This window comes from Onychomys torridus, chromosome 6 (assembly GCF_903995425.1).
Source record: "Onychomys torridus chromosome 6, mOncTor1.1, whole genome shotgun sequence".
Lineage (NCBI taxonomy): Eukaryota > Metazoa > Chordata > Mammalia > Rodentia > Cricetidae > Onychomys > Onychomys torridus.
Window position 1 is genome coordinate 96,811,276 of NC_050448.1, and position 27,557 is coordinate 96,838,832.

Consider the following 27,557-nt stretch of genomic DNA (forward strand, 5'->3'; position numbering starts at 1 on the left):
AGCGACTGGAAGCCTTTTTATCTGATGTAGTGTCTCCTACGATTAGGAAGTGCAGGCCCTTGGGGCTTGTGGTTTTGAAGAGAATCCATTTCCTGTGCTGTTTCATGTTTTATTTGACAGAGGATGACACTTTGGCGAAGGGGGTGAGATTGGAGGGGCAACGAAAGGAGATTTACGTACCGTAGTTCATCTGGCCTCTCCTACGCGTGCTGTCTGCCATTGTCACTTCGTCCCAGTCTTCCCTCTCCGCCGGACTCAGTACAAAGGAGTGGAACTGTTGAGTGGCCAGCTTTGGAGGGTCCTAAGTTTGTCTAAGATTCTGTTCCGTGGCACCTGCAAGACCCTCTGTGTGCTCTGCATACGACATCTAAAATGAGGACTAAAGACTGGCCATGCAGGACCAGCCTGCACTTGACTGAAGAACGACTCCAGGTGGATTCTCTGAGCTGCCTAGGCTGCAGGGCCAAGGCTGAGCATCTGCTGAGGCTCCACACAGGAGGAACACAGGTTCAGTGACTCAACCTGGTGCTCTTAGTTGGGTTCTTAGCACTGAAGGGAGGGAGGGAGGGAGGGAACAGTTGGTGTTCAGGGGAATGAGAGCAGAACAGAGTGTGAGCTAGCAGTGGAGGATGGCCCACCCATTTGTGGAGGTTTGAATAAAAATGGCCCCCGTAGGCCCATGGGGAGTGGCACTGTTAGGAGGCGTGGCCTTGTTGGAGTAGGTATGGTGTTGTTGGAGGAAGTGTGTCATTGGGGGGTGGGATTTGAGGTCTCAGGTGCTCCAGCCTGGCCCAGTGTGGTTCTCTCTCTTCCTGCTGGCTGCCAGTCCAGTAGAACTCTCAGTTACCTCTCCAGCACCACGTCTGCCTGATGCCACCATGCTCCCCACCTTAACAATAGTAGGCTAAGCCTCTGAATTGTGAGCCAGGCCCCGTTAAATGTTTTCCTTTATAAGAGTTGATGTGGTTGTTAGCATTTAAGCATTGCCTGGCTGGCCCCTTGGAAACCTTGCCAGTAGGCAGGCAGTACCTTGGGCCAGCTCAAGGTCCTGACAACATCATCCTGCATAGCTCTGTTTGGCTAGCCTGTTTGTGCATGTGCCAAGTCCCCTTTAAGAGGTGGGCCCTTCTCTCTCTCTCTCTCTCTCCCCCCTCCCCCCTCCCTCTCCTCTCCTCCCTCTCCCTCCCACTTCCTCTCCCTCCTTTTCCCTCTCCTCTTTCCCTCTCCTTGTCTCTTCCCTTCTCTCTGTCTCTTCCCCCTCTGTCTTTCTCCCCCTTTCCCTCTCTATTCCCACGAGGTCATATCTGTACCTCCTCTCTCCCCACCTTTCCCATCTCCTTTTCTTCTTCCTCTTCTCTCCTCAGCTTCCTTCTCACCCCCCCCCCCCCCCCATTAAACTCTCCACGTGAGTGCAGTCTGCAAGGTGTATCTCTCTGGAGCTCCCACCTGCCATGTGCCATTTTAAAAATACAACAGTGGTCATGGTGCCTCTTCACAGTGATAGAAACCCCAACTAAGACACCCTCTAACACTCTGGAAGGCCTTTCTCTTGGTCTTCTTCCTTAACGGTGTTTTCAGGAAGATGTTGGCGAGCATCAGTGGGGAGGCTCCATCCCGGGCACAGTTCACTTGAAATTTGATATGGAAAAGATGGGGGGTGGAGGTTCTGCTCTGCAGGTACCAGGAAGGAGAGGGTTTCTTGAGGCAGAAAGTCTGAGAAACTAGCTTGGGAAAGAAAGATAAATTTTGAAGAAGGAAAATGATGTTTATAAACAACCCAAAAGAGTGAGTTATTTTCTCCCAACAAATTATAGAGCAACATTTTCTTGAGTTATTAATGAGATGGTATAACATCAGGGTTTTTTCATCTTCCCCGCCCCCCAGCAGGGTTTCTCTGTGTACCCCTCTCCTAGCTGTCCTGGAACTCTCTCTGTAGATCAGGCTGACCTCGAACTCGGAGATCTGCCTGCCTCGCCTTCCTGGGTGGTGGGATTAAAAGCGTGCACCACCACGCCAGATCAGTTGTTTTCTTGGTGAGAGCTGTTCAAAATGGAGTAATGTGGAATTTCAAAGCAGTTTTCATCTACATTTCCCTGATGCTGAAGGCTGTTGAGCCATGTAACAAAAAAAGTATTTATTGACCATTTGTATTTCGTTTGAGAACTTTGCTTTTCTGTTTCATAGCCTGTTTATAGATTGGATGATTTGTGTCTTGATGTTCCATCATTTGAAATTATTTACATATTCTAGATATGAATATTCTTCTGTGTAGCTGGTGTTTTGTTGTTGTTTGGTGGTTGGTTTTTGAGACAGTATTTCACTAGATACTTCCTGGCCTAGAACTCACCAGACTGCCCTTGAACTCAAAAGATCCACTTATCTCCGCTTCTCAAGTGCTGGGCCTGAAGGCGTGAGCCACCACACTTGACCTAGCAGAGTGGCTCCTCCTTTCTGTCGGCTGTCTCTTTATTCTGACACTAGGCCTATTGGTTTTTTGGTTTGGTTTGGTTTTTGCTTTGTTACAAGGAAGAATGCAGGTATAGCCTTAAGTTCAGCAGTTAAAGCTTTTGCTTGTTTGTTCAAGACAGGGTTTCTCTGGTGTTTTGGTGCCTGTCCTGGATCTTTGTAGCCCAGGCTGGCCTTGAACTCACAGAGATCCACCTGCCTCTGCCTCCTGAGTGCTGGGATGAAAGGCATGCGCTACCACCGCCTGGCAGCAATTAAAGCTTTTAGGGTGAAAATAATGAATAAATTGTATTGGCCAAGGGCTATTTGCTTTTTTTAATATAGTTTTGAGAATCCATAATGCATTTTTTTTTTCTTTATCAAGCTCATCTCCCATTCTGCCCAGCACTTCCCTCCCATGTGCTCAGGTTAGCCCACTGAGTCTGCTTAGTGCTGCCTACATGGGCAGGGTGTAGGACCTACTAGAGCGTGTGAACCCTCTCCAGGATCACATCCCTGAAGAAAACTCTCAGTCCACCAGTATCCATCCTTCACCAACAGCTCTTCAAGCAGGAGCGGGGCCTCAGGAAGCCTTCCATGCAGGAATTTTGGCCGGCTTGCTCTTGTGCAAGTCTTGAGCATGTGGCTGCAGGTGTGAGTTAATGTGTGCCACAGCTTTGCCATGCCAGGCAGCTACGTTTTGCTGCAGATGTCCACTACCTCTGTTTCTACAACTTTTCCATCACCTCCTTCAACAGTGACCTCTGAACCTTGTGGGCAGGACCTGGGATATAGATGTCGCATTTAGAGTTGAGCACGTCATAGTTCTTTATTCTGTACGTGTTGACCAGTTGTGGGTCTCTGTCTTAATCGCCAGCCATTGCAAAAAGAAGCTTCTCTGATGAGGGTTGAGCCAGTAAGAACTTAGGAGGCAGTTTATTACTGTGTCCACTTAGCAAAGTTGGAGTAGTAGGTTCTTCTTGTCTATGACTTAGGCAGCCATGGGTTTTTGGTCCGTTAACAGTGAGTGCCAAGTCATGTGAGTGACCCTTCAGTGCAATCACAAAGCAATTGGGGTTGTTTGTTTGTTTGTTTGGGGGGGGGCAGGGTTTCTCTGTGTAGCTTTTGGAGTCTGCCCTGGATCTCACTGTGTAGGCCAGGCTGGCCTGGAACTCACAGAGATCCACCTGCTGCTGCCTCCCAAGTGCCGGGATTAAAGGCGTGTGCCACCACACCGCCCAGCTTCAATTGGCTATTCTTACAACCCTCCACCCCTCTGTTTCACTAGCGGCCATATCTTGCCAGGACAGTTGTAGTTTTCTAGGTTTGTAGCTCTTGTTTACTTTTCTCTCCCAGTAGGAAGACTGACTTCGAGGTCAGTACCAGCTGGATTTCTCTCTGTTCTCTGTGTATATGGATGTGATGTCTTTCAGACCTTACCATCCAATTCTGGGGCGCTAACAAAGAGGACTGGCAATAGCATATAACAGCATTTGAGGGGTTTTGTACCTCTCAAAAAAGGCATCCCGTACCTGGTACTAGGCTTTTTAAATAGCTTGTGTTATCTGGAAGCGGCGTTTTCCCTCTGGTATAGAGCAGCTCCATTTGAACTGTATACTCTCCATAGAAATGAGAGACCCTGCTTCATAAACAAGGTGAAGGAGAGAGCCAACTCCTGAAAGTTGTTCTCTGGCTCTCCCTACACTTGCATCTCACACATTTTCTCTCTCTCTCTCATAAAAGACTGTTATTTTAAAAAGTCATTACCACTGTCCTACAAAGAAAAAAGCCTTTGTAACAATTTCAGTTCTGTATTTGAAAAATCAAGAGAATGATTTTCCACCCTCCCCATATGTTCTGGGGTGTATCCATCCCACACTGGTTTTCCGCCCGCCTGCCCCTGTCTTCTTGTATTGGGATTACAAGTATGTAATACCTCTTTACTCTTTTTTTTTTTTTTTTTTAAGACTTTTTAAAATGTGTATGGGTATTTTGCCTGCATGTATGTCTGTGCACCACGTGTCTACAGTTCCTAATGCTTGACCAAGTTTGTAGACAGCTAGAAGGGACTTATGGAACTCATTGAAGTCAGTCTTGCTGCTGTGGAGATGGGAACTGGATCAGAAGAAGGATGAACTCAAAATGGGCTCCTAGTGAAGACAGAAGGCTTCTTGCAGCAGCTGAGGGTGTCCCTCTTCAGTTGAAACATCGCAGTTGACTGTCCATCACTTTAAAAAAATCAGCTCAGTTCGGATTTGCTTTCCAGAGCTGGGCCCACTGAGGACTGACTTCTCCTTTTGCTCTTTTCCTTCCCTCCACCCCACCCTCCAGTGTGTGTAGTTTATTCTACTTTGTATGGCGGGGTTTGATCATACATAAGTGGACCTGTTTGCTATGTTGGAGGAGATAAATTATCCACGAACGTTTATCTGGGGTAAGAGAGCAGCCGCCGCTTTCTTCTTGTCCCTCACTGGCAAGTGACTCCCAGGCAGAACCTTCTATCTGTGCCTCCTTCATGCTCCCATAACTGACCCCCAGTGTCACCCAGGCTGGCAGGGGATGAAGAGCACCTTGCTGCACATGAAGCACACTTTGCACTGTGGAACTGTCTTCTATAAACTAACTTGCTGGTGGGCAGGGTTTGAGCCATGAAGCGCCATGGCGCTATCTTAGCTGACCATTGAAACTTGCTGGATTTCCTTTTGCAATCTTGGTTAAGCAAACATGCAGTGGAAGTAAATTATCCATTATCCAGGCCCCGTTTCTCTAATTATGGGTAATGGAGTGTGAAGGGGACACAGCAGTCCCTGAATCATCTGTTTATTTCAGTGGAGCCTCCCCTTGGTGATGGGGGAGGGGAGGCACCTGCCGATGTCGGCTGCTCTCCCAGGCTGTTCAAGGCTATCTGAATGCTGTGATGAGCCTGCCAGAGGGGAGGATGTGACTCTTTCATTTATTCGATGTGAGAAACGACATCTTTTTCCACTTTGGAAAAAAAAAAAATGAAAAGCCATTCTTGTCACCTGAAGAGGAACTATAGTCAAGTGCAGTCAGTTGTGGCCATTTGTTTTTAAGACTGGGTGCTGGCTTTCACTGTGGGGTGTTGGCTTCTTAGCTGTCCATCCTGACCCTGCTGGCCCATGAATCTCTCCTAGAAAGGGCACAAAGGCAGCCTAGAGTTCTCCATAGTGGTGCTTCACTCCTGCAGGGCGAGTTAGATCTGCGCCCTAAGGACCTCCCTCTGAGCAGTGCAGTGGTCTGCATCTCTCAGTGCATGAGCCTGATCCTGTTTTATGGCCAGCAGACATCCCTGCTCTTCATTTCTGACTGTGCTGTAATTGATGCCCAAGGCCCTATCCCAGCCCCTGGGCTCTGCCTAAGTGTGTTTAGTTGGCACATTTACCTGTGCTGGAGGAAAAGATGAGGAGTACAGGATCTTGCCTTGTTCCCAGCCGTAGCTGCAGCCCCCTCCTTTTTGGTACTCAAGACAGGGTTTCTCTGTGTAGCCCTGACTGACCTAGAACTTGCTCTATAGACCAGAACTTAGAGAACTCAGAGATCTGCCTGCTTCTGCTCTCCCCTACCCCCACCCCCGTGCTGGGATTAAAGTGTGCATCACCTCCACCCTGCTCTATGTTCTTAGCCCTCACTGACCAGCCTCTTTAAGGAACCTGTAGGGCAAGGGAACTTTTGAAGTGTATTTATTATCAGTTGTGTACATGTGCAGTATAATTTGTATTTGATGTAATAGAAGGCAGATCCCAGAACTTTCTGGACAAACAACTGGAATGGTATGTCCTAGATGGTTGAGATACTGTGTAACATAGTCCCATGTGTTGGAATCTCTCTCCATCTTCCTTTGGAATGTGGTGATCAGCAACTTAGTCTTTGAAGTTTAAGGTCCAGCTGATGCCGTACTGCAACACTGCCAAATCGTGTTCCTGGTGTCCTGGCTCAGACTCTGTCTTGTTGGGTTCCCTTTTTGGGCCCAGCTTCTCTCTCCCTGGTCCCTTAATGGACACTGTCTTCACCAACGATTCGTGTGTAGTTACTGAAGCTGTGACAGCCAGTTAAGGTCTCCTGTGGACTCTCCTGCGTGGGATGGACCGCTGGTCACAGCGGGCGGTGAACAAAAGCCGAGGACTGTGAGCCAGTGGTGGGCGGCACTGTTACTGAGTCCCTCTGAAGTTAGCGGACTTGTCTTTCAGATTGCATCCAAGTATGACCAGCAGGCGGAGGAAGATCTGCGCAACTGGATAGAAGAGGTGACGGGCATGGGCATTGGCACCAACTTCCAGCTGGGCCTGAAGGACGGCATCATCCTTTGCGAGTAAGGGCCTTCCCGGCTTGTTGCCGCTCTTCTGCTCCCTTCCACGGGCGTTTGCCCTCATCCTGGCTCCCCGTCTAGGATGGCGACCTTGATATTCTACCAGTGTTGAGTCCTTTCCTTGGCTGACATCCAGGGAGTCAGCTCAATATTCTTGTGTTTGTTTTTGACCTATAAAGTGTCCTTGTAATTTTGTTTTTAGACTCATAAACAAGCTACAGCCAGGCTCTGTGAAGAAAGTCAATGAATCCTCACTGAACTGGCCTCAGGTAATTGCCAAGTGAGCAACCTCCAATCCATCCCTTCCCTCCTCCCTCTGTCCCTCCTTCCATCCCCTCCCTCTGCTCTCTCTTATTTCCCTTCCCTCCTTTCCTTCTCTTGTTTGTGGCCCAGGTTGGCCTCATTCATTATATACTCCACGATGGTCAGAACTCAGGATATTCCTGCCTCTGCCTTCCAAGGCCTAGAATTACAAGTAAGCTGCACTATCCCAGTCAGTTTCTTTCTTTCTTTCTTTCTTTCTTTCTTTCTTTCTCTCTCTCTCTCTCTCTTTTTTTTTTTTTTTTTTTTTTTGGTGTGTGTGTGTGGTTTTTCGAGACAGAGTTTTTCTGTGCAGCTTTGCACCTTTCCTGGAACTCACTTGGTAGCCCAGGCAGATCCTCCTGCCTCTGCCTCCCGAGTGCTGGGATTAAAGGCGTGCACCGCCACTGCCCAGCCGGTTTCTTTTTGTTTGGTGAAAAAGGTAAAAAATTTTTGTATTGTTTGCAGGTGTGTGTGTATATAGAAAGTTGTACACATGGAATTATTGTTTACTGAACTGGTCTCTTCTCGTGTTTAGTTTTAGAAATTTTCTGCATTTAGTTAGTCGGCTTTGAAGGCTTTGATACAGTTTTACACAAATACCATCTGGATCATAAGAATAAAGGGGGTGGGGGAGCAAGGCATTTAATGCAGTGACTCCTGGTTTATGATGGAACATTGCATCACAGCTCCATTGGTGCATATGCAGTGGCATTAGCTGTGTATTTGATCTTAAGTTGTTCGGGAGACGGTGATCATTTAGTAACCAGCTTGCTTTGAAACTAAAATTAAAACACATGGTGAACTATTAATACATGTGTGCAACTTTTGGCAAAGAAAACTTCAGGCCTGGCTAACTCTGACACAGAATTTTTAAGCACTTGTAAGGATGATGGGCCTGGGGACCCATGGACAAAGTGTTCACCACCTAAGCCCAAGGACTGGAGTTCAGATCCACTTAAAAATTGGGTGGACCTATGGTCCCAGTTTTCATGGGAGGCAGAACAGAGATAGAATCTCCAGGGCAAGCTGGCTAGCTAGACTGGCTAGTAGGTGAGCCCTGGGTGTATGGAAAGACCCTCCTTGCTTCAGTCAATAAAGTGGAGGGTGATGGGAGAAAATATCTAATGCAGTCTCTAGCATGCACGTATGTGTACATGTATACACATGGGGTACATACACCTAAACCCCCACATGATGCACACATGCATACCACATACACATTCACACATGGCTGATTTTGCCCTTAAAGAGCTTTAAAAAGCAGGGAATGTGGGAATGTGAATGTGGCCCAGTTTGTAGAGTGTTTGTCTAGCATTCAGGAAGTCTTGGGTTTGATCCCCACCACAGCATAAATAGGGGGTGATAGGCTCACCTCTAATTCCAGCACCAGGTCTGGAGGGTGGGGATCTAGGCAGAAGGTTCAGAAATTAAATATTTTTTTTGGCTCTATAACCAGATTGAGTTTCATGAGTTTTTGGTCTCAAAACAAGAACAGCAAAAAATCATGTTTTGGGTTTTTGTTTGTTCGTTTGTTTGTTTTTAAAGATCTACTTTAAAGGACTGTTCTATAAGCCCCCTTCATTTTCCAGAAAGAGCTGTGTGCTAGCCAAATATCTTCTGTCTGTAGTCTTAGTAACCAGACTGAAGAATCCTCGTGTGTCTGTAGTTAGCTCCAAACCTTATGTGATTCTTTCTGTTTATAGTTGGAGAATATCGGCAACTTTATTAAAGCCATTCAGGCTTATGGCATGAAGCCCCATGACATATTTGAAGCAAACGACCTTTTTGAGAATGGCAACATGACCCAGGTTCAGACTACACTGGTGGCTCTAGCGGGCCTGGTACGTACATACACCACACTTGGTTAAAAAAGAAACACTTCCCTACACATCGGTGGTGAATTACATCATTGTGCTCTCAGGGGTGCACAGACCTGGCGGGAGGGGCCTGTGCCCTCTGTAATTGCTAGCTTTGTGAAAGGGCTGCTGACATCAGCTTGTGCCAGATAGGTTAATTAGAACCCTCCCATTTCAGAGGGTACCGTATTATCATTGGGTAGCCCGCCCTAAGTGTGTTTTCTCCCTCTGGTATGGTATGATCTCACCCATGAAGCCTGTCTGTGGACATCGCTTCTTTGTTGTTTCCTCTTCAAAATGCTGGTAGCAGAATATCTGTGCTCCAACTCAGCTGGTGAATGTGTTTATGTCTAGGCGAAAACAAAAGGGTTCCATACAACCATTGACATTGGAGTTAAGTATGCCGAAAAACAGACGAGACGTTTTGATGAAGGCAAGTTAAAGGCTGGCCAGAGTGTAATTGGTTTACAGGTAAGTGGTGTGATGTTATTGTTTGATTCATTAACACCATGTCATTAATTGTTGCCACACAAAATGCTGTGCCTCTCATGAGTAAAGTGTTCATGAAAGTTCTGTAATGTAGGTTGTTTACATGCGTACATGGCTTATACAGTTTCGGTCTGTTTAAAACCCGATGATGGGGCATGGTGGTTTGTACCTGTAATCCCAGCACTGAGCAGGCTGAAGCAAGAAGATTTCTCTGTGTTTGAAGCCCTCCTGAGCTACATAGGAGTTCAAAACCAGCCTCATCTACAGAATGGGATCTTGTCTCAAAAAAATAAAAATTATTTGGGTGGTGGTGGCGCATGCCTTTAATCTCAACATTTGGGAAGCAGAGGCAGACAGAGCTCTGAGTTCAAGGCCAGCCTTGTCTATAGAGCAAGTTCCAGGGATGGCCAAGGCCACACAGAGAAACCCTGTCTCAAGAAATAACCAAGAAAAAAAAAAAGAAAGAAAGAAAGTTAAATAAGAGCCAAAAGAAAATGATGGTGTATTTTGATTTTTTTGGTTTTAGTTTTTATTTTCCCTGAGACAAGGGTTTCTCTTTGTAACAGTCCTGGCCATCCTGGAACTCACTTTATAGACCAGGCTGGCCTCGAACTCACAGAGATCTGCCTGCCTCTGCCTCCCAAGTGCTGAGATTAAAGGCGTGTGCCACCATGCCAGGCTAAAATGTAATCATATTTTCTTTTAAAAAGGAAGAAAATGCACTTTATAAATTCTTAGATCTTATTGACTAAGGACATATATACAAAGCCCATGATGCCAGACCATTATCCACTAGCAAGGTGTGGTATTGATGAGCCTAGCTGATGGGGTCAGGTGACGTTCACAGTCTCCCTGGAGAGTGTCACAAAACCACAGCCACGTGGTGTGAGTGCCGAGGACCTCCTTGGTGAACTGACCTCTACTGAGTCTGTCAGGTGGCCTCAATTTTAAAAAGTGCAACAGTGTTTAAATGGAGGGACATTAGAAAGTCCAGATCAGTGAGTTAGAACTCCATGCAGATGGAATCTGCAGCGTAAGAATTAACACCAGTGTTTGAAAAGGGGAAAATAAGGTTATAAAATACTGTTGACTTCTAAAGGGATATGTGTATTTTTGTAAAATTTGGGTTTCTATGTGAGTGTGGCTTTAGATATATGCAGGAACACATGCAAATATAACCCAAAGGGTATTCATACTCTAGTTGCATTGATACAAGTATTGATATTGCAGTATTATTTTTTATTTTATTTTATTGCTTATATGTGTTGTGTGAATCTTTTCCTGTGCGGGGTTTTGCTTTTAGTAATAGTTTTCTTTCTTTCTTTCTTTCTTTTTTTTTTTTAAAGATTTATTTATTTATTATGTATACAGCATGTTTGACTGCAGGTCAGAAGAGGGCACCAGATCTCATTACAGATGGTTGTGAGCCACCATGTGGGTGCTGGGAATTGAACTCAGGACCTCTGGAAGAGCAGCCGGTGCTCTTAACCTCTGAGCCATCTCTCCAGCCCCAGTAATAGTTTTCTTTTATTAGTGTCCCCTGAGTGTTTTTTGTGCACCTGGGACCCCAGTGCTCAAAAGTGGAGGTGGAGGATGGAAGTTTAAGGTTATCCTTGCCTACCTATCAAGTGCAAGGCTGGGTTTATGTGAGACTCAAAAAAGCAAAGGCCCACACTCTACAGGGGTAGGAACTGGTTTCCTCCTCCAGCACCACAGAGGGCGATGAGAAGGCCTGGGCCGTTAGTTCTCAGCTGAGCACAGAAGTGAATTATTCCTTTGAACCTGCTTCCCTGCACGCTCCTCTTGCTGCCTGGTTCTGGTTCTGGCCAGTATATGAATGAGTGTTGTAGGAATAAAATGCATTTTTCCTCCATGGAAATGTTGGTGATGTCTAAGTACCTGGCCTTTGCTTTCCCGTTTTAGCTCTGAGCACACAGGCTGCACATGCAGCAAAGATAGCTCTGGGGTTTAGCCCAGCACAAAATTACCCGAAACATTATGAGATGTTTTTGTATGTGGTTCTTTTTTTTTTTCCTTCTCTTTCCTTATGATCTGATTCTGTGGCTCTGGAGGGTGAGCTTTGTGGATGACAGCAGCAGAAAGGTGTGGCTTGTCGTCTGGTCTACACTCGCTGTTGGTTACCCCGCCTGAAGTGGGCACACTTCAGTCTGGTACCTATGCCACAGGGAGTATAGAAAAGAACGTCGGGGAATTCAGCCATGGTTCTGCCAACACAGTAACTTCTTACTTAATATTACTTCTCTTTCTGCAAGTTTATATGCAGATGCAGCTAATTGTTCCGTGAGGCTCTGTATATTTAAGAGTGTTTGGAATTTTTCTTTAAACTTTAAAAGCCTTCACAATTTGCATTAAAAGCCCGGAGGGGAGTTCATACCTAGTTGCCTCGAGCCTCCTTAGCTGGGGAACTTGTAAGACCCTGGCTATTCCCACTCCAACCCCCTGCTCCTTTTTGGTGCTTGGGAATTGAACCCAGATCTTTGCATATGGTAGGTGAGGACTCAAGTGCTGAGCTACATCCCAGCTCTACTATACATTTTCTCAATAACGCAGAACATTTTATTGTGTATATGTTACTGACTTCTGATAATGAATGCTGATCTTTTAACTCTTAAAGATGGGAACCAACAAATGTGCCAGCCAGGCAGGTATGACAGCCTATGGGACCAGGAGGCATCTTTATGATCCCAAAATGCAGACTGACAAACCTTTTGACCAGACCACGATTAGTCTGCAGATGGGCACCAACAAAGGAGCCAGCCAGGTAAGCAAGTGTCTTAAAATTCTCAAAGCAGAGGGCACAGAGGGCATGTAAGTGAGCAGTCACCCCATGCATAGCTAGAATCTCAATGCTATTTTTTTCTATAGTATTTTTAGTCTTCAGGAAAGTAGGTTTCGCTGGGAAAGCAAAAGAATCAAAGGGCCCTTTCTCCAGCCTGAAAAGTGTAGCGTGACTAATGGCTTTGGTTGGCAGTGAGAACACTTGGCCTTTCTGCCTAACCAGAAGAAAAAAGTGATGTTTATAGTGTTCCTGCTCCAAAATCCAAGTAAAAGATGGTTGATTCTCCCTTACCCCTTTTGGTTTTGCTTTTAAAGGGGCTTTTTAAATGGGTCTGTAAGATTATTTTAGTCAGCATTCTTATGAAATTATTAAGTGAATGAAAAAAATGAAAGGGTGGGTTGTTTTTTGTATGTTTTGTTTTGTTTTTCGAGACAGGGTTTCTCTGTGTAGTTTTGGTGCCTGTCCTGGAGCTCACTCTGTAGACCAGGCTGGCCTCGAACTCACAGAGATCCACCTGGCTCTGCCTCCCGAGTGCTGGGATTAAAGGCGTGCACCACCACCGCCCAGCAACAGGAAAGGGCATAACTGCTCCTAAGTGTGGTGGAGGAGGAAGTTTATTGTAGATAAAAGGAGAGCATAGCCAGAGGCAGAGACTTCTGGATGAGTCCAGAGTAGACATGACCATGTTGGGAGAGGTGGGATGGGGGGGAAGGAGAGAGGGGAATCAGGTGCAGCAGCCAGAAGGCCAGGGGGACGAAAGGGGCAGGGAACCCAAAATGTCTGGATTATACAGGGAAGAACCTCTGGGCGCAGGGCAGCTCAGCCCCTGGGCTGGAAAGTTCAGGGTTGAGGGATGCTGGGAGAACCTGGAGGCACCTCAGCGGTTTGAAATGAATGTGTATGAAATGCTAGTTAAGGAGTTCTGTAACTGTCAATGTTCTCTTTCCATTGCTACAATAAAACACTCTGACTAAAAGTAACTTGGAGGAAAGAGTTCATTTGGCCAACATTTCCATGTCCCAGTCCATCATCCAGGGAAGCCAGTGCAGCAACCTGAAGGCAGGAGCTGAGACCAACAAGAAGTGCCACCACCCATTGGCTTCCCTCACTTGCTCAGCCACCTTTCTTAGACAGCCTACCTGCCCAGGGGTCCCACCTGCATTATTTAGCAATCCAAAAATGCCCCATAGATGTGTAGACAGGCCAGTCCGATAGCAGTAATTCCCTCATCAGTGTAAAGAGTTTTTAAATGGATGAGGTGTGGATGAGATGGCCCTGGGGGTAAAGGTGCTTGTCTGGTGATCTCGGTTTGAGCCTTGGAACCCACCTGAAGATGGCCAGAGAGAACTGGTCCTCTAGCCTTCTTGTGTGCACCCTGACCCTGTGTCTGCCTAGGGCTTCCCCACCCCTAGTCTGTCTCATACACATACACACACACAAATAAATAAATAATGAGAACAAGAGGCACCAATAACTGAGAGCAGAGGGGTTTTATATCTAAAAATAGTGAGAATAAGTTTTGGGAACACTTTTTATTTTTTGGTGAAACCTGTGATTTCCCCTGATGGAACATGCCCTGTCACGTATAGCTGTTTGCCATAGTGGCTGCTCAGGTTTGCCCTTTCACCCTCTCTGTATCTGAAAGTGTGTGCTTGACATGAGTGGGAAACTGAGGCATGAATTACTGTGCTGTGTTCTGAAGCGGGTGACTCTTGGTGACAGCCTCCTGAGAAGATGCAGTCCCTTAGGTCAGCTCAGCATGCTTCGCATGTATGCTAGTTTAAAATTGGTGGCCATTAATAGACACTCACATGTAACGTTTAGGTATGCCAGTATGGAACTTTTTTAAATATAAAAAATATTAGTTATTTGTTTTCTTGTGTGTGTGTGGCTATTTTGTATGTATGTATGTATGTGAACCATGTATATGCCTGGTACTCTTGGAAGTCAGAAATGGGCATTGGATGCCCTGAAACTGAGTTACAGATAGTTGTGAGCCACCATGTGGATGCTGGGAACTGACTGACCCTGAATCCTCTGCAAGACTGACAAGTGCTCTTAACCACAGAGCCATATTGTAGCTGGAGACCTTCTTTCTAGCCCCTGCCAAGCCCTGTTAGTCCGACAGACCACTTAAAAAATAAACACACAGACGCTTATATTATTTAAACTGTTTGGCCATTAGCTCAGGCCTACCATTGTCTGGCTCTTATTTTTATATTTAGTCCATTTTTATTAATCTATACTTTGTCATGTGGCTCATGGCTTACTGGTACCTTACATCTTCCTTGTCCTGGCGCCTGCTCACAGTGTCCCCTTCTCCCTTCCTGTTTTCTGAATTCTCTCTGTTAGTCCTGCCTATACTTCCTGCCTGGCTACTGGCCAATCAGTGTTTTATTTATACATAGTGATATCCACAGCAGCCATATCTCCAGCCCTGGACTTTGTTTTTATATACTTTGTGTCTAATTCTTTACTTAGTAGTAGGTAATATTGCTTCTGTATTACATAGAGGAAGAACTAACTCAAAATAAGTTTTCGGAGGCCACCTGGTGATGGCGGGCAGAGATGTGAAAGATGGCCTGGCTCAGCTCGAGACTCAGTGACTCCCATCATAAACCAATTGAAAGTTACTGTGTTAATGTTCATGTTCGTGCGACTTTCATAATTTAGACATTAACAAATACAGATCTTAGCTGTTGTCTTACCTTGTGTACTGTTATGTTCTAATACCAGGCTGGGATGTTGGCACCGGGTACCAGAAGAGACATCTACGACCAGAAGCTAACATTACAGCCAGTGGACAACTCGACCATCTCTCTTCAGATGGGTACCAACAAAGTCGCTTCCCAGAAAGGAATGAGCGTGTATGGGCTTGGGCGGCAAGTGTATGACCCCAAGTACTGTGCTGCCCCCACAGAACCCGTCATTCACAACGGGAGCCAGGGCACAGGAACAAATGGGTCAGAAATCAGTGATAGCGACTACCAGGCAGAATACCCTGATGAATATCATGGCGAGTACACTGATGACTATCCCCGAGAATACCAGTATGGCGATGACCAGGGCATTGATTATTAGAGCCACACATGGGAGCACAGTATTTAGTCCATTGTTTTTATCCAGTGAGACCCGAGCTAGCCTTGAGTAATTCTTCTCTTGTCTTCCTGAAACACTATTATGCTTATTGTACCTTAAAAAAAATGCCTTACATACATTCCTTTTTCCTTTTCTCCCCTAAATAGTTGCCTTTTAGTGCTGTACAGCTAAATCCTACAGCATAACCAATAACTTGCGTATGAAGTAAAAAGGAATACCGTGGAAGGGCAGCCAGTTCTTTTATTGAAGATCTATGCATTTTTTTTACAGTCTGACACTTAAACTGGTCTTTTCAAACAATAGGAAACTATTTTTCTTTTTTACAGTGTAGTGTGTATCTGGCTTGTACATGGAAGACTAAAATGTTGATTTGCTAAATGTGGTCTTTGCCAACTAAATCGAGGATGCAGCGTTTAGAATCTGACACATGGATGTTTTTCTGCAGTACTGCTTGCTAAGTTTTAAATAAAGTCATGATCAGTGTGCATCTGTGATTACATGTGTACTTATTCTCTTCCTTAAGCTGACAAGGTCTTTTCCAAGTGGCGCTCCTCCTGAAGGCGTGTATACAAAAATGGCCGCAGACACGTAGGCTCGGGTGGTGTGTCCGCAGACTTCATTTGTGCCAATGTATCACTGCAGATTCTCTGTTCCCTTCAACTGTATTTATTGCTGCATTTCTCAGCATAAACTTATCCCATTGTATTTTTTATAAATAAATATTTTTTTTGAACATTCATATGAACCACAGGCTGGTTATTTTTTTGGCTAGCTTCTCTGTAGGTAGAGTCAGGTCAGAGACCTGAGGCCTCATTCCTTGGATGCTAAGAAGGTATTTCAACATTATTTAATCCATACAGCATGGCACTCATGGAGACTGAGTCTAAACCAGGTGTGATGACTTAATACCCGTAACCCAGCACTAGAGAGGCTGAAGCAGGAGGATTTCTGTGAGTTTGAGGTCAGCTTGATCTACAGAGACCCTGTTTTAGAGCTACATAAACAAAAGAAAACCGAAAGAAGAGAAATTCCCATTGTGTAGAGTAAAGTAACAGCCAAGAATGATCTGGCTCTTGATTATGACTTGGCTGCCCTGGGTTCATCTTAAATCCAGTGTGGAGTACTCTTAAAAGCATTTCCACCTGCCAGGGAGAATTACTGTGTATGCATTGAGGGTGTATGTGAATGATGCCCAAGCAGACGTGCAAACTGAGGAAAACCTAAGCCATCATTATCACCTTAGAGAAAGCTGAACTACACCATGCCAGTGCCGTCTCCGAGGGAAGTGAGTCGCTCACGCCTTCTGACCTCGTCTCAGCCAAGTGATTCCTTCTGATAGGACTGGCTGTTAGGCTTCGGTAGTTTTTGCCAAGACAGATAAAGAGATGCTGGAACCCACAGAAATGATGTACACATTCTGTGATGACTCACTCTGATGCTTTTGGGAGTGCCCTGCACATCATTGTAGAAGACTTCAGAGCTAAATGGTCCTATTTAAGAAAGCATTTGCATTTAAAGTGGCCTGAGCTGTCAGGCTGTTTCTTGTTAAGTTGCAGAGGCAGCTAGGGAAGGGAAGGGGGAGGAAGCCTTGTATTACATCACATGCTGTGGCCTGCCAAGTAAGTCAGATGGAACCTCCTGTTAGGGTGGGAGTTCCACACAGCATCTGGGCTGATGAGGTACCCATCCTCATGCTCAAAGTTCTTTTTGTTTAGGGCTTTAAAAGAGGAAAAGCTCTTTTTTTACACTCACTCCATCTATGTTTCAGGTGCTGTTCAGATGTATTTCAAAAATAGTCATTTTTTTTTTTTAAAGCTCCCAGGCAAGTCTCATTTTGGGTGGAGGTTGAGCATCACCCTTTTCTGATATGCTGATTTGTGAAAGTACCACCTGCTGGTAGAGACGCATCTTGTGTACCTGCCTGTCCTGGGTGTGCCTGCTCCAGTTGAGTTCATGCCTTTCTTACAACAGTAAGGGTAAGAGCTGTAACTTGAGGTGCTCATATGGTTTCTCAGCATGTGTCCAGGGTTGGAAGAACTGGAGAAAGTCCTGCCCTGTGTCAGAGCATTATTTTAGAGATTTCTGCTAACAAAATCCTCCTTAAAATATAAAGTGGTTATGATCTCACAAACTCAGGTGAGTTTTTACATAGTATATTATTTATTTACTTACATTGTGTGTGTGTGTGTGTGTGTGTGCGCGTGCGCGCACACACACCACGGCACATGTGGAGGTCTGAGGACAACTTATGGGATGTGGGAAGTGGTTCTTTCCTTCTACCATGTGGGGCTGGTGGGATCAATTCAGGTCCTCAAGCTGGGCAGCAGTTGCCTTTATCCAGTGAGCCATTCTTATTTTTTTTATTTTTATTTATTTATGTTGAGATAAGGTCTCTACATAGCATTCAGGTTGGCTTTCAACTCCTGGGTAGCACAGGCTGGCCTTATACTGGTGGTCTTTGTACTTAAGCCTCCTAATTGTTGGGATTGTAGATGTATGTCACTGTGCCCAGATACATTGTGCCTTTTAAAGTGATGCGTGTAAACATAGCTTTAACATTATTTTTCTTGCTCTAGTTCATGTGAAAATAGCTGTAGATATGGTCTCAGTGTCACAGCGTGGTCAAAACACGCGCAGGTCCTCCTAGTTCAAAAGCCTCTGGGCCCCTATTTCACAATGGCCTGGAGTTCTGTCCCCTCCTCATTTGGTAAAGAGTCCTTGCATCCTTGAGACCTTGCATTGTTAAAGCTGTTGGCCCGTTTCACAAAACTCTGAAAAACAAAAGAATGATAGAATGGCGGACACGGGTGATATGACAGCTCCTTGGGTAGCCTTTTACTCATGGCCCTAGTTTTAGGGAATTGAGCTTTAAAAGCTTTCCAAGTGTTGTGAAAATATCTGTGTGCCTAGTGGGATAGATTTCAAAGTAGGCTTTTAACTGGAAACTTACAAGTCAAGAAGGGTAGACCAAGCATCAGAGTATATAAAGACAGGTAATTGTATCGTTATGTTTCTGTGAATGGAGGATACATATTAATATTCATACATTCATGGAAGTGCTGAAATCCAGTACCTGCAGAACTGACAGTGCTTTGAATGTTGTTTAAGGCCAAAGGCATTTAAACCTTCATGTTTATGGCAACAAAATGAAAGAAGATTACTAAAATATCATTTGACCCCCAGCAGCCAAGAGCTCAGTTGTTGAAATGTCTTCTGTCTGAAGAGGATAAGACAAATGATGAGCAATTCATTGTGTTGCTAAAAGCTGTTGGAAACCACTGCCTGCTAGTTCCAGATACAAGCAGCACGGGGCTTTGCAGAGGGTGTGTCCTGTCAGCAAGGGGCGGGAGGGAGGGCTGCAGACTTGTCAGTGTTGGTCCAAAAGGTGGGCAGTCTACAGAGCAATGTGCCTTACCCAAAGCTTCCTGGGTATGCAAAATGCTTCCCACAAACAATTGTTCGAACTCCCAGACTATCCAGGAGGCAAGATCAAGCTGTTAGTGCTGAAGTTAAACCAGCTACTACTGTGTCCACTAGAGTCCTGTGGAAGGAAAAGCCTACATGTTCTCACTTCTCTTTGGAGACGGGATCTCTGTAAGGAAGTGGTTCAGCCTCAGAAAGCTGAGCTCCCATCCCCCTCTGGAAGTTTGGGCCAGGTGGAAGTAGAAACTCATGGAGCCCGCTGGACCAGAAATGGGACTGGCTGGGTTGCCTCCCTTGGTGTGTGAGTAGTCAGCGCTTTGGGAGGTCGTGAGGAGGATGGCGATTACAACAGGAGATGAAATGTGTGCTTACCAAAAACTCAGGGTGCATGAAGTACGGTTTCTCCGACGACCCATCATTTGTTTCCAGATCCACAGCGAAGCACAGGAAGAGTATGTCCAGCACAGTTTCAAACACAGACAGGAAACTGTGAGCCATGAGGTAGGCAAAAAAGGCGACTAGCAGCAGGGGGATGGCCCACACCTGGAGCGCACGGTTGTAGTTAAATGCCATCAGTCCTCCGAAAACAGTGAAGCACACCACCAGTACCTGGAGGGCAGGGGGGGAGGGCGTTGGAAACCTTTAGAATGGAGGGGGCTCATTTTACCAAAGGTTTTATTTTCCCCCCAACTACATGTAATACTGTTGTGTATGTGTGTATCTAAAGATAATTGGACAGGCTGACATAGAAGGAAAACCAATGGAAGAAACAAAAGCCCAGTGGGTGAGAAGACGGACCTGAACTTTTTATCTGTGTCTGCCTTTATGTAACTAATGCACAAACCTTATTCTTCTTTCTCACCACAGTATGGCAAAATCATCAGGATCCTCATTTTAGGATTCGTGTCTGTGTCTCTGTGTGTGTGTGTGTGTGTGTGTGTGTGTGTGTGTGTGTGTGTGTGTGCCTGCCTTTATTGCTCTCCACCGTAGTTTTTGAGTTAGGGTCTCATTGAACCTGGAACTCATCCATTTGGCTTCCAGAGACTCCCCCATCTCCACTCACCCCACTTCCCAGCACTAAAGTTAGACGTGTAACATCACGCCCATCTTTAATGGGTGGTGGTCCTCACGCTTACACAGATGCTTTACCAACTGCCTTTCAGCCCTTCCTTCAAAACTTTTGCTTTTTGCTATGGTGTTTTTTGAGACAGGGTTTCTCTATAGCCCTGACTGTCCTGGAACTCACTTTGTAGACCAGGCTGGTCTTGAACTCAGAGATCATCTGCTTCTGCCTCCTGAGTTCTGGGATTAAAGGCATGCACCTCCTGGCTTTAATGCCATTATTATACTGGGAGCAATTGAATAGGTGAATAACTAATTTGCTAAGTGATTAGTTTTACCCTCTAAGCACTAAAGTGAAAAGACTTTTCCACTGCTCGTGTGTAAGATAATTGGTTTCTCCCAGGCTTATGTGACATGTAATTATTATATTTCCAGGAACACACAGGCTATGGTATACCCAGTTTCTTAAAATATGTGACAGAATCCACCTGGGGGTCCCCATTACCCCTAGATGCCTGCAAAGATGAATATGGAATTCAGAATGCTATTTGCTTCAGAAGCCTAAAGTCACTAATTATCCCCTATTTTTGAAAGCTCATTAGGCATGGTACACTTCTTATGGGAAATTTTAAGAAAATGAATTTATATTTTATATTTAAAGTGAAAAATGTAAATGCATCAAGAATTATGAAACTGCACCCAAAAATATTTTGGGAATTAGAAAATGTCACCCCCAATCCGACTCAGGTGACAGTATTACCAAATTACATGCAACTGTACTTATTTGGCTGTTCTCAAAGGCATAATTTGTGCTTCTGTTACTATTGTCCCAGGAAACATCTCTGGGGCTCAGGTGAGCCGTCAATGTATGTGTGATTAGCACACACCTGTGAGATCCAAGCATGTCTTAACCTGCTGGGAGCTAGCTATGACGGTCATGCACCAAATAGCACACCAGAAGCACAGAATCTTAATGGGGCACAGTCCCCATGTTTTCATCGCCCGTGTCACAGGTGGTGACTAAGACCTTGTTCACTTGTGGGCGTTGCTGAAAACTGGTACTCTTATCAGAGAGAGGAATGGTTTAGAAGACTGAGTGCTTAGCTTTGAACACGGAAGACATGGTGGGAGGATCAGGGTCAAGAATCAGAACAGTGTCTAAGTGGAAGTAGGGGTGCTAGAGAGATGGCTCAGCAGTTTGGGGTGCTTGCTGCTTCTGCAGAGGACACAGGTTCTGATTCCTGTGGCCAGATCAGGCTGTTCACAACTGCCTGTAACTCCAGTTCCAGGGGCTCTGAGACCTCCTGTCCTCCTCTGTGTGCACATGATGCACATAAGCACAGATCCATACATAGGATGGATGGATGGGTGGGTGGATGGATGGATGGATGGATGGATGGATGGATGGATGGATGGAAGATGGATGGATGGATAGGTAGATAGGTAGACAGACAGACAGACAGATCCTTAAGTGGAAGTGGCATCAGACAAACTAAGCTATGCAGAATTAGGCCCAGAAGATGAAAATGACATGGAAAGAAGTATAGCATGTGGCATGGCAGAGAGAACTTGAGACATGACCCATCAGGCTGGCATATCATCACATTCATCAACATTTCAGTTATTATCCCTACCACCCAGGAGAGGCAGAGGTTATTTGTTTTGATTTGATTGCAGTACTGGGTCTTGACCCCAAGGGCCTCACACATTCAACAACAGTGTTCTCCCACTGATCTACACCATACCCAGCCCATTTTTAACTTTTTATCTTGGAGATAAAAATTAGGTCTCGCCGGGCAGTGGTGGCGCACACCTTTAATCCCAGCACTCGGAGGCAGAGCCAGGTGGATCTCTGTGAGTTTGAGGCCAGCCTGGTCTCCAAAGCGAGTTCCAGGACAGGCGCAAAGCTACACAGAGAAACCCTGTCTGGAAAAAAAAAATTAGGTCTCACTAAGTTGTCCAGGCTAGCCTTGAACTCACTCTATAGCCCAGGCTAGCCTTGGCCTTGAGAGCTTCCTGGCTCAGCTTCCTGAGTAGCTGGAGGGTTGTAGACCTGCATCACAGGACTCTGAAGTTCAAAGTTTCCAAGGTATGGGCTCTGTCCACCTTTACCCCACAGGATGCTGGATCTCTAAGGAGCCTCTTCACCACACAAGACATTTTAAAAGGTAGTCAAGTGACGTCAGAATACAGCTGAGCTGACTTCACTCAGATTGCTCGGATTCCTTTTCTTTAGACAAGTTCTCGCTGTGTGGCCCTGGCTGTTCTGGAATTCACTCTGTAGACCAGGCTGGCTTCAAACTCAGAGATCTGCCTGCCTCTGCATCTTGAGTGCTGGGTTTAAAGGCATTTACCACCACCACCATGTATGGATTTCAGATTCCATTATATAGATTTAAGCCTTTAAATAATGTGCAAATTAAATCAATGCTACTTCAATGCTTTAAGACCAAAAAACCAATCCACAAAACTTACTGATTTCTAAGGTCAATAGTGTTTTCAATTTAGACAGACAAAACCAGGGATCAAAAAGGTAGGACTGGTCAGAGGCGAGAAAGATAGACTAAGATTAAAAGAGTGTCTGTACATGCTGTGGGATCATGGAAACATGAAACCTTAGAAATCATTAGCAGAACCGGAAGCCTGACAGGATTGAGGAATGAACGAGATAATGAAGCATGGCAGCTACCTCAGAGCAACAAACACGAGTCCCCTCTCAAGCCAGCCTCCATACTGTCTGATTTGTTGAATTCCAGGTTCTGTTATTTAGTCAAGACATCTCACCTTTCCCAGGAAAATGACCACGTTTCCAAAGCAGTTAACAGACGTGAGATGACTGGAATTCTTGGACATGATTTTGTGTGCGTCTTTCGCTGATGTACAAAAATCTGTCCCATTAATGGCAGTTGCGGTGTACGCGTTCTAGAACAAGAGACAGTAGTTATGAATATGAATATGCTATCATTTCAAGACAACAGAAGGACCCTATAGAATCTGTAGCTGTAAACCTAGCGTCTCCACCATAAACAAATAACCTCAAAGTCTCTTCGAGTTTCTGATTGTATTCAAATATATTTGCATACTGTTGTGGTAAATGGAAAAATATCTCGCATCGACATGACAGCTTAAAGGTCCCACCGCAAACATGGGAACAGTTAGCATAAGTTATTTTGTAATACACAGCAGCGTTGGAGGGCAGGAAAGGGGGTTTGAGGACCAGAAAGAGAGCAGCCCTTGGTGCCTTATAAGCCAAACACAAGGGCTTCAGGAATCAGGATCCCTTAGGCCTGAGAGATAGTGTTGGTCCTTGCTAGAGAACTGAGTTTCCTGTACAAATTAGAATTCATAGTTCAAAATCGACCAACCTCGCAGAAAAGTGCTTGAAAGACACCCTACTATGTGTTCAAGGTAGTTAAACTATCTGGAATCTGGGCAAGAGCAGAGCAGTCATTCCCCCAGGGGATGGTGGAACCCCACAAACACTTGCCCTGACAGAAGCCGACTCCCAGAAACAAGACAGACCCAGGAATACACATAACCCACAGAACCTTACCCTGAAGAAAACCGCAGTCAGGAAAGCAGCTGAAGGTGCTCAGAGGAAATGGAACACAGGTCAGAAGGAATAGCAGGATGTATGAAAAAGGAAGAGGTAGAGCAGAAAAAATTTTTAAAAAAAGTACATTGTGAGAGATTTTGCATTTGACTTTTGGCTCTATGTAAGCATTTTATGTTGTTACATGGCATCTTAGATTTTCATTTTCCGTAACTTGCAGTTCTCTGGGGATGTGTATGTATACACGCAGGAAGGTACACTTGAACTTAGCCAAGAGGACCTACCAGGTATTTAAAATATTATTTTGCTGTTATAAATACACAGTGAATACCTTAATTTCCTGATTTTAGATTTCTTAAGGCTAAACTTCCAAAAACAAGATTATTAAGTCAAAGTAAGTGTGTGTGTGTGTGTGTGTGTGTGTGTGTGTGTGTGTGTGTGTGTGTGTATGTAGGATGGTAAATTGGTTTTGGTTTGTTTGAGACAGGCTCACCTATCACAGACTGGCCTCAAACTTATGATATCATTAAAGACGGCCTGGACCTTCTGAGCCTCTTGTATCTTCTCAAATGCTGAGGTTTTAGGCTCAGGGAATCACACTCAGTTTGTGTGGTCTTGGGAACTGACTTCAGGCCTTCTTGTATGCTGGGCCAGCACTGTACCAGCTGAACTGTACCCCCAGCCCAGACTCATTCTTTTGTAGACTGGAAACCAAGATTAAGGGCATTTTCCCAAAGCCCCCTGATGAGTCAGTAAGACAAAGCATCCTTTCTTTATATTCCAACTGTCTGGATTTTATGTTCACCAGTTTTTATTAGGCCAAAACTTAATTCAAAAGCATGGTGGTTACGGGAAGTGCAAGCCTTGTAGTCCAACTGTCTCTGGGCTCAGATCTTTCAGTGAAGAGAGGAGATACTGGACATGGGCCAGTGACCAGCCTCTCTTGAGCTCCCTTTTCTTCTCAGTAAAGGGGGGGCAGAGCACCAACTGTTGGGAGGATTGAAGACACATTCCTATAGAGCCCAGCATCTGGCAATTGCATGTGTATGAAGGCTGGTCACTCATGTACCTAGAGCTCTCCAAAGATGGCATCATTTACCACTGGGAGCATGGATCAGCTCTTCAAGCCTCTGGGAGGCATAGGAAGGACCTGTGTTGTCTTCATCCTCAGGCTTCACACCACAAGGATCCATGAGTGGCCAGCCACATGTCTCCAACCACGTCCCAGTGCTCAGTGTGGTTACCATGGTCTCCATCTTGGATCCCTCTCTCCATTCAGGTGCTAGCCCAACACATTTCCTTTCCAAACTGATTCCTAGTGGATATACGGAGTCATATGGGGAAGCGTAGTTTTGTTTTTGAGGGAGCCCCCGCCCCAAACCCACTCCCTCACAGTTTAGTGCTATCCATCACTCATAAGCGACAAAAATAGACTTTCTTCCCTGGCTAAGATGTTGAAAGGGTAAACGGTGCATTTTCATGCTTGCGTCAACTCCGCAAATTTCGAAGGGGCTCATAGCCATTTATCTTTGACGGGGAAATTATATCTGCCTTGCGGAAGTGACTACTAGTATTTTACCACAAGAGTCAACCCTGAGTGCCACATCATGACCTAGATTAACGACTGGCCGAATGGGTGGAGGAGGGTAGCATCGCCCTAGACACAGGGTACAGACTAAGCCTTCTGCTGTTTCAGCACTAGTGGGCCCACACTCATGCTGAGTAGAGGTACTTTCCTTAGCGGGTACCAGGAGGATGGACTGTACTAGGCCGTGCACAGTGTGTGCCCGTGCCTGAGCTGACCGCAGCTACAGAGCTTGATGGTGTATAGAGAGGATGGCTTATGATGAGGACAGGGAAGTAAGGACATCATGTCGATCATGAGTGACTAGGGGAGCCCCCCCCCCCCATTATGGCTAACCTTTCAGCAAAAGAAAAAAGAGAGGGTAATTGTTAAATCGCTTTAAGTGGATGACCACATAAAATTCACAGGGTGAGCTGCTTTTATTCCTTTCTGTGAAATAGGCTCTCATGGACCTGTTCTCGAACTTACTCTATAATTAGGATGGCTTTGAACTTCTGGTCTCCTGTCTCCTGCTGGGATTTACACCATTTGCCCTTCAGGCAAGCACTCTACCAACTGAGTGGCTCCCTCTCTAGCTCAGGCCAAAGGGTTTAAGATTTTACTTTCTGGGTCCGGAGAGATGGCTCAGTGGTTAAGAACACTGACTATTCTTCCAAAGGACTGGGGTTCAATTCTCAGCACCCACACGGCAGCTCACTACTGTAACTCCAGTTTCAGGGGACCCAACACTCACAGCAAAACACTAATGCATATAAAATAAAAATAAATAAATTTAAAAAAAGATATTACTTTCTATGAGGCACCTTAGAATGAAAAAGTGAAAGCAGATGAAATGTGAGAAGATCAGAGAGAGGCTTTATTCTAAGTTTTCTGAGTCACTTAGGAAATAACAAAGACTGTGGGAAGAATGAGGCATGAATTATTGCTGAAAACCATCCTATCAGAAGTTTGCAAGACATTCCCACACTGGCCATAATGCCCACAGGGCACTGCTGCACTTAGGGTCAATGTGGTGTGACCACACATCTACCAAGCACACTGGCCCAGTGGCAGGGATGAACCAAAGCCTGGCTCAAAGTCAAGAAACTCTCCCCTGGGCACAAATGCCAGCACTAGGATCTGTGGTTCTTCTCACGTGCTGCCTCCTGAACACCCCGACGCCGGCAGACGTCCTAGTGGTTTGCCCCGAAACAGCTTGGCACAAACCTGAAGAGAGCTTATTATCTCTTATCTGTGGCCTTCAAATGCTTTCTTCTGTAGGTAGGTATGTGTGCACCTTCTATGTGAAAGTAGATACTGTCACCAATATCCATTCAGTACACAAAGCGTACCACATTCTAGGCTCTCTTCCTGAACATACTGACTCATTTAATCCTAGCCCCAAGTCAGTAAGGTAGCAGAGAGTACCCAAGCACAGAAAGGCTAGATGGCATGCCAAGTCACATGAATGAGACCGATGTTACATCCCTCCTGCATGGAGAGGACCTCTGACTCACCAGACCCATCTGCAGGAAACCATTTAGTTTGAGGTATGTGTTGCCTTTCAAAGCAGCAGTGTGGGGTTCTCATGAGATCTTCCATTGTGAATATGGCAGGACAATTTTGAAGAAGGAGGCTGGGTTCTAAAAATGATTGATTCCTGAACCCTGCAGAGTGATCTGAGTTCTTGCCTCTTCTAAGGAACCCCATTGGGGGCTTTGTAAAAAGACATCAGCAGGCTTTAAGGTTTGTATTAAAGACTACCATGTTTGTTTGGAGAGTGTTCAGAGGGTAAGAGCCCTTCCCATGCCCGAATGAGGACCTCAGCTCAAATTCCCAGAGCCCACCTTAAAAGCTGAGTGAAGACTGGAGAGATGACTCAGTGGTTCAGAGCACTTGCTGCTCTTACATAGGACCTGGCTTTGGTTCCTGACACATGCATGGCAGCCCACAAACCTCTAACTCCAGTTCTGGGAGTCTGATGCTCTCTTCCCGCCTCTGCAGGCACCAGACATACACATATGCAGGCAAACATTCATATACATAAATCTTTTAAGAAAGAAAAGCTGAGGTTCATCACACACTTCTACAATCCTAGTGTGTGGGAAGGGGCAGAGACAGGAGGGTTCCTGGGGCTTGCTCCCAGACAGCTCCAGGTTCAGTAAGAGACCTTCCCTATCCCATGGGAACATGGTAGAGTGTGATAAAGCAGGACACCTGATGTCCTTCTCAGGCCTCCATGAATATATATGTATGCTCAAACCCACACACACATATGACACACACAGATGCACTTGTGTACACACACACACACACACACACACACACACACACACATATGTTTTCAAAGTGTTTCACAGTGGACCAGGGACCCTGATCACATTACTTGACCTTAACTCAGTCGAATAATCACTGCAGGCACTGTTATCCCCATTTAATAGAAAATTCAAATCATTGTGCTTTTAGGTAACAAAAAGGCTAGATCACCTCTTCATTTTGAAAGTTCTCCAAGAACATTAACACATAGACAGGGTCCCCTCCCCCTCCTAAAATCAAAACTGAAGCTTTCACAGCCTGGCCCTTGGTCCTCTGTCCCCTGAGAACACCCATCTGTCCTCCACCCAAACCGAAATGGT

General features: G+C 45.4%; 2 protein-coding genes across 4 annotated transcripts in view; one reads left to right on the forward strand and one right to left on the reverse strand.

The window, feature by feature from the left end:
- The window catches only part of Cnn3 (calponin 3), a 33,125-nt gene extending 17,069 nt beyond the window's left edge, over positions 1 to 16,056 (forward strand). Inside the window, exons 2-7 of one of the 2 annotated variants that reach the window (XM_036190560.1) lie at positions 6,654 to 6,775; positions 6,975 to 7,041; positions 8,779 to 8,916; positions 9,286 to 9,402; positions 12,056 to 12,202; positions 14,957 to 16,056. In XM_036190560.1, the coding sequence (XP_036046453.1) occupies positions 6,654 to 6,775; positions 6,975 to 7,041; positions 8,779 to 8,916; positions 9,286 to 9,402; positions 12,056 to 12,202; positions 14,957 to 15,301 (936 nt within the window). In that variant the 3' untranslated portion in view covers positions 15,302 to 16,056. Of the gene's footprint in view, positions 1 to 6,651; positions 6,776 to 6,974; positions 7,042 to 8,778; positions 8,917 to 9,285; positions 9,403 to 12,055; positions 12,203 to 14,956 lie in introns of both variants that reach the window. The other variant, XM_036190561.1, reaches the window with a different exon arrangement.
- A 1,658-nt stretch (positions 16,057 to 17,714) lies between these two features.
- Slc44a3 (solute carrier family 44 member 3) overlaps positions 17,715 to 27,557 on the reverse strand; it is a 71,829-nt gene continuing 61,986 nt past the window's right edge. For both annotated transcript variants that reach the window (XM_036190849.1, XM_036190850.1), the window contains exons 13-15: positions 22,589 to 22,726; positions 19,115 to 19,351; positions 17,715 to 18,090 (exon numbers count right to left, since the gene is read on the reverse strand). In XM_036190849.1, coding sequence (XP_036046742.1) covers positions 17,986 to 18,090; positions 19,115 to 19,351; positions 22,589 to 22,726 — 480 coding nt within the window. In that variant the 3' untranslated portion in view covers positions 17,715 to 17,985. The remainder of the gene's footprint in view (positions 18,091 to 19,114; positions 19,352 to 22,588; positions 22,727 to 27,557) is intronic.